The sequence below is a fragment of the Porites lutea genome, chromosome 1 (genome assembly GCF_958299795.1).
Source record: "Porites lutea chromosome 1, jaPorLute2.1, whole genome shotgun sequence".
In the NCBI taxonomy this organism is placed as follows: domain Eukaryota; kingdom Metazoa; phylum Cnidaria; class Anthozoa; order Scleractinia; family Poritidae; genus Porites; species Porites lutea.
Window position 1 is genome coordinate 22,954,081 of NC_133201.1, and position 6,787 is coordinate 22,960,867.

Here is a 6,787-nt window from a genome sequence, read left to right on the forward strand (position 1 = left end):
TTTTATGATCTTTGTGTTGTACATGACATTATGACATCACATCACACCACAACGTCTTGTACATGAATGTAAATAACTTTGATTAACAATACCATTGTGCATTTGCATTCGCATTCAAAGCGGAGCTCTAGGTACGCGCGAACGCAACAAAAACCGAATAGAGAAACAGCGTGGGGTAAGGGTGAATAATCACAAAACTTCCTGAGGGAATTCCTAAACGTATTCATTTCAATGATATATCGTCGCTTTCATAGCAACCATTTATAGAGGAAATGAATCATACGCTCACGCCTTAAGCCATCGAAGGATTTGTCAGAGGCATAAGTTTCTTCTGATTCTTCTTCCAAAACCGGCGGCTCAAACTGGTACGGTTTACCGCTGCCTAACACATTATATCAATCGTTTTTGTCATTCAAAAGTCTTCGTAATAACACGCCGGGTCAGCTGTCTCAAAAAAGTCGTCATTTAGTTACCGCGGTCACACCAGCGGTCTTACCCAAAAAAAATGGCGGCCAGAAGACAGCGTTTCTCCCGCGAACAAGTAATTGAAGAAGTTTTGGTGGAGAGTGAAGAAGCCGAGGAAGATGAAGGCCCTGAAGTTAATGTAAATGATATTTTGGAGACGTCGATAGGCAATTTTACCGCTCTTCGGCGCTCTATTTCCAATTACACCCACTTTAGGGAGGAAGCTAGTCAGCTAATGCTGAATGTCTACCACCGACATGAGGTTGGGGTGCATGGGATGGATAAATCTCTCATGTCTTCCCTCCCGGCGTGGCCCATGATCACATCAGAGGTTCTGATCTGGCTGAACAGGATAAGAAGGCGGATGTCAGCAAACCCGAAGGCTTCCAATCCATGGACTATAGAGGTGAAGCGTGACCTCCCCCAAGAAATATTTGAAGTTTTAGTGAAGTCTGTGCAGGGGGCGCCTTCAGCTTTTGGGGTGTCAGTGGAGGACAATGTGATTAAATACACTAAAAAAAATCGTCTCCTGCGCGATTTCTCGAGGTTTTGTGGCATCCCTCAGAGTAAAGTCGCCAATAAACTTAAGAAAAGCTTTGGCGGAAACCGTAAAGGTTTTAAAGCAGAGGTGCTTGCAAGCAGAGAAAAGCCTCTTTCTATATCCTACAATTGCAAACGAAAGCAGCTAACTCTAGTTTGCAATTATGGATGTTGGAATGAGTTTGGGTACAGTTTTCATGGGTAGTAAAATATGACATTTAATTACCTTCTCTTTTTTTTTTCTTACTATAAAATATACAAACTATTTTTAAGTGTTTTAATTTCAGGGGCAGATCTGAGAATCTCCAAAGTACATTTTTCATTGCTAATATTTACAGATGATTACGGTATATAATATATGTAACGTTTCAAAATATCTCAAGGAAACACTCGAGACAACTCTCAGAGTGGCCACTATTCAGTGCATTAAGGCCTGTTAAATCACGGTAAAGTTACATAAAATGCAGTTGTGTGCAGTCATTTGTCACTCAACAGATTATACAAGAAATGCTGAAGTTTCTGAAGCAAAAACAGATAACAGCTAATTGCGAAGGTCAGGTGCTGTTTACTTACCCCAATAATGTGGTGGCTGCAATTGACACTTCATGTAACTTCACCTTTTCATGATTTTAAATACTTTTCTGAGACTAAGATAACCCTGCAACAATTTTCCCTTCTTTTACACTTTTATGGATTAGTGTCATGAGATGATCACCACATAAACAACAGCTTTGGTCAGCAGGATCAGCTTTATGTAGTCCACAATAACAATAGTTAGTGTCATTAAAAACCCTTTGGGGAATGTAAACATTTTTACTAGGAGTGTAAGAACAAGGTTCATGATGCTGTTCAGGTAACCATAGTAACATAATAAATTCATGCCTGAAAATTTCAGCCCATCGATTCTGGTAGGTGGTGTTTGCACTTAACTTTTGCAAAGCTATATGCTTAGCTTCTCTACCTTCCATTGTTACTGTTAAAAGACCTTGACCGTACTTATCATAGACTTGCCTGGCATGAGCAGGCACAACATGACCAATGGTCCAGATGGTGGGATTTACTGAGGTGGGTAATAGTAGTGCATTGGCACGATAGTACTCTTGTGCTAAGGTCGGAAGTTGCTCAAGATGAGTATCTTCCACTTCAAATCGATTGATGATTGAACACAAATCCCTCAGTCTTAACCCAACATAAGCAAGGGTGAGCACAGTCTGCTGTTGTTTTTGACTGTCTCCTTCCTGCCTCAAAAATGTCAACAACCTTGCAAAGTTGTGACAAAACAACCGTGACTCTTTGCCTGTAAAACGATACTGTAAATCCCCCGACTTACCCTGTGTTTCGTCAAACCATTTTCGAACCTTTTTGGCCAAGCGACCAGCCTTCACTTCACATTTGAGAGCAGTGACCACTCTCCCTAGACAGGTATCCTGTGGGACCTCTGCAAATGTTTTACAGGTTGGTGGTATGTTGGATTTGGCCACTGCCTCCTTTAACAATACTTTGAAAAAATACCCCCAAGCATTATTTTTGAGATGAAGTGGCTCTACATGAGCTTTGTCAATTAACTTACCCACCAAAGGAAGACATTCTTGACGGCTCTTTTGACGAGCTATAAATTCTGTTACTTTAGTTCTCTTCTGTTTTCTGGACAAAGGTTTCCCATCCAGGGACGACTTCAAAGAATCTACTTTTTGAACAACCTTCAGTCTACTTGAATACTCCCAGGGTTTCCATTTACATGAAGGGCTGGACCCAAATGTGCCGCTTAAGTCAGTACAGTCATTTGTACTCACATTTGCAAATGACGAAAAGAATGTAGCAGAATTGCTTAGCTCCCCACCAAGCATTGCAAGCATTTTCATGTCATTGGGAAGCTCCTCAAAATGAAATGGCACTTGTAAACCATTAATTTCAAATATACGTCCATCTAAATCTACAATTTGTTTGCATACAGAATTTAAGTACTTTTTTACAACAGGAGACGTCTCCTCTACATTAGCACCAAAGACTAAAAAATTGTCACTGCTGGATGCCACTCTCTTTCCTACATTCAGAAAACTAATAAGGAAGGAACAAGCAGATTCATTTTTACCAAAAGGACATCCATCCCCCCCAAATGCAACAAGAAACCTACCCTCTGTTTCCCCAAACCATTTCAATGCACCTTTGCGTTTTCCCTGCATATTTAAGTAAAATTTTGCTAGCCGTGGTAAATACTCTCGTAAATCTCTAAAGCACCCATTAATATTTTCATCATCTATGTCAGTACAGAATTCTTCCTCAATATAATAAACCTTTCCTATGTCAATCTTTTTAATTTCACTTACAAGAGAATTATAAGTGATAAGTTTTGGAATGGGACAGTTTGGCATAAAATTAATTGCTGTTTTACCCCCCCTCTTTAAATTACTAGACTTCATTGAGGATGCCTGCCTCACAGCTTGATATTTCCTTTTCCCCATTACCCCAGAAGTATAGTAAGTAGCTATACTTCGCAATATATTATCTTTTGAACATTCAAATTCTGCCAACTGCCTTCGCTTACATTGCTTAATGACATAATTTGTAACCTTACTGTTAGATAATATATAATCACCAAGCACACTAGTTTTGCATTTTTTAGAAACAGTGTGGTAGAGACCATCAAGTGCAGGTCTTTTGTTAGATTTTGTTCCTCCATGAATCTTCATGGCAGCCTGAAATGTTTCTCTACATCTACGCTGTAGTGTCTGAGGTGAGACAGTGTTCGTTGGTGGACGTACACGTGTCACTGTTTAAAAACAGAGAGTAAAGATTATGGTCTGTTACTTTTCATATTTTTTAATTTATATCAGCAGATAAATGTCATACACATGGGCCTCCTTTTATTCAAACAAATATTTTCTCATACAAAAATGACAAAGTCATCTATCTTTATTTCACCTTCAGGGGTGTGAACATTCTTTTCTTGACTCTCAGCTGACAGACATTCTCCAAGTTCTTTTTTCTGAAAAATATTATATTGGCTTACACCTAAGTATAAGTAAGACGTTGAGTCATGCTGGGACCAACCTTCCCCGAAAATATTTTTCAAGTTATATTTGTAGCATGTTGCTTTTAAAATCTGTTTTGATCAGATTTTTTTATTTTGATTGTTTAATGGGAGGTTTCAACAGGAGATGCAATTATGACCAGGCTGATTATCAAAGATTATGCCATCTCATATCTTATTTGTGGCCGCCCTTGTAATATCACAGCAAGCTGGCAAAAAGCATTCCGTTGTTTTTAAAACCTTGTACCCATTCATTTCAAAACGATAGTCTCTTCTACATGTACAATTGTACTTGCTTAAATCTGTCAGTATAATTTTGGAGAAATACTAATGTCTTTAAAACATTGTTGTCAAAATCAAAGAGCTAAAAAGATTCTGTGTTTATGAATGTAAATAGATATTAATATATTCCAAATATTACATTGCGTGCAGTAGTGTGGATTTTTCATCTTTAATTTTGATTTTCTCAGTCTTAAATAAGAGAATTTAACAAGCAATGGTGTTTACTGTATATCAAATGTCGATTTCTCCTCACTTGCGTGACTACATGTATCGTTATTGACTAAGAGGAATCTCTTACAGGATCGTGTTACAAATTTATGTCGATTTGTGTTAAAAAAAGGCCCGATATCGGATGGAAAAAAGAAAAACGTTTCGATTAAATGATCACCTACAGATATGCAAAGAATAAGAAAGAATAGGTAAACATGAGAAGGAAATCAAACCTCGTTCCAACCCTCGCTGCAATCGTATGTTAAAATTGTAAGCAGAATTTGAATACCTTATTATCTAGTCTCTGGATTTGTCGCTGCAAGGTTTTCACCTCACTTGAGAGGCTGGCTTTTTCTTTGGCTAGCTCTTGCTGCCGGATTTTTCTTTCCTTTGCGTATTGCCCAACGGCAAAGCGGACATAATCTTTTCTTTTTTGAGGCGTCACTGGTGTTGAAGATTTAGGAAATAAGTCTCAGTTATTTGAGTACCAGCCGATTTCTACGAGCATCTGATACAAAACACCCATAAATGAAAGCATTATTTCTGTAAAACTAAAGTGAAATCACCAAAACTAAAAACATACGATTCTTACCAAAGGTTTGGGGTTTCCAAGATTGCAGTTCTCGACTCTGGGTTCAGAAGAACAAAAAAGCCTTTTGAAGCCGAAGTTTGTCATTTTCAGGCCGTTTGCCTATTGCTCCATTATGGGGCGAAAGCGAAGACGAAGGAAAAATCACATATCAATCTTTTCCCATCGATTTTGGTATCAAAATATTCCTTGTTTTTCGCGCTTTTACGGTATTTCGGTTTTCGATTCAGCCCGCGCTTTCCCGGGTTGCAAATCGAGCGCTATTTATACTGCCCTAAACTAGTTCCCAGGTTGACCAAAAATAACCACGGCCAGGACGCCATTTTGGCGACATTGGCGTGACTAAAAAATGCCGACAGCTGACCCGGCGTGTAACCGTTCTAATTTTGATCTTTAAAGTGTCTATAAAGGCTTTGAAGGAAAACTCTTTGCCCAAATCTCACTTAGGATGCTTTCTTTTAGTATTTACCGAATAAAGGTAAAAAGACAAAAAAAAATGTCAATTTTTTTTTGTTCATTTGTTTTTTAAAATAATTTCTAGTTGTAAACTAAAATAATCAATGACAATAAAACAGTGCAAACCATGGACTTGTGCAAATAACTTAAATATATCTTGTTGGTCGTTACATGTTAATCTAAAATTAAAACCTAGCTTACCAGAGGGCGGGAAACAATGCAAGTAGGTGCATGCAAAATAGTGTTTATAGCATAGCTCCAACGAGAGACAAACAAATAATAAATAAATAAACAAGGATGAGGTCGTCTTTCACTGATAATTCTTACTTAACCTTATTCTTATTGTTGCAGGTGGCTGCACAACAACCAATTTGAACAGCTTCCATTTGGGATATTTTATGGTCTATCTAAGCTACAGAAGTTGTAAGTTTGTATTTTTTTAATGTCTGTTGCTTATTATCGAGATTACAATCACCATATTACGGAAGCAACCATGTATATAAGAGTCCGTAAAGAGAACCTACACGGCTTAGCATACAAGGTACATAAAGCGAGAGAGTTAACACAAAAGTGCCAAGCACAGATGTATCTAATATGCATTTAAGAAAATGCTTCAGTCTATTCCCAAGTCTCTTACCAGTTAATATTAAAGACAAAAACAGGAGGCACCCTTTATATATATTAGTTACGCAGCACAGATCAATATTTAATAAGCATCCTAATTTTCTATGTTCTATGTAGTATGGCTATGTCAACCTATTTTCATTCGAGGCAGTGGATCAGATAATTAACTTTAATTTTTGCGGAGCTCTCGGGAGCGCGTGCAGAGCACCATGGGTAAGCAAATCTACCCATTCCAGAAACATTTTGTAATCACTTGACCGTACACCGACAGAACGACAACCGTCCGTCCGCACTAGAGGGCAACCAATGTTTACTCTCACACTTTCTAGGTACTGTTTGGGAACCCAGGAGAAAAAGCCCAGTCTCTTTGATAATACCACAGTACGAATCCAGTAAGATTACAGTGCTTGTATGCGGTAAAAAATGCGATCCTAAAATTTGAAAATGCTCGCGAAGGAGAAGACGGGCCAACATGACGGACTTAAAGCTACAAACAGACTTACGGTGATTTGAAATCACCGTTGGCCAATTATTACCTGTAACTAAAGATCACATTTCGCAAGTGTCATGAGTGAAATCCAGAATAGCTC

The 6,787-nt window shown here is 38.3% G+C and overlaps 1 protein-coding gene across 1 annotated transcript; it reads right to left on the bottom strand.

Moving 5' to 3' along the window:
* Positions 1-1,576: 1,576 nt before the first annotated feature.
* LOC140926566 (uncharacterized) lies at positions 1,577-6,428 on the bottom strand. The gene is made up of 4 exons (XM_073376298.1): positions 6,425-6,428; positions 4,818-4,972; positions 3,928-3,991; positions 1,577-3,775 (listed from the first exon to the last, which is right to left on the bottom strand). Exons 1-4 carry the CDS (start codon positions 6,426-6,428, stop codon positions 1,653-1,655), a joined length of 2,346 nt encoding a protein of 781 aa, XP_073232399.1. The 3' UTR covers positions 1,577-1,652.
* Positions 6,429-6,787: the final 359 nt, after the last annotated feature.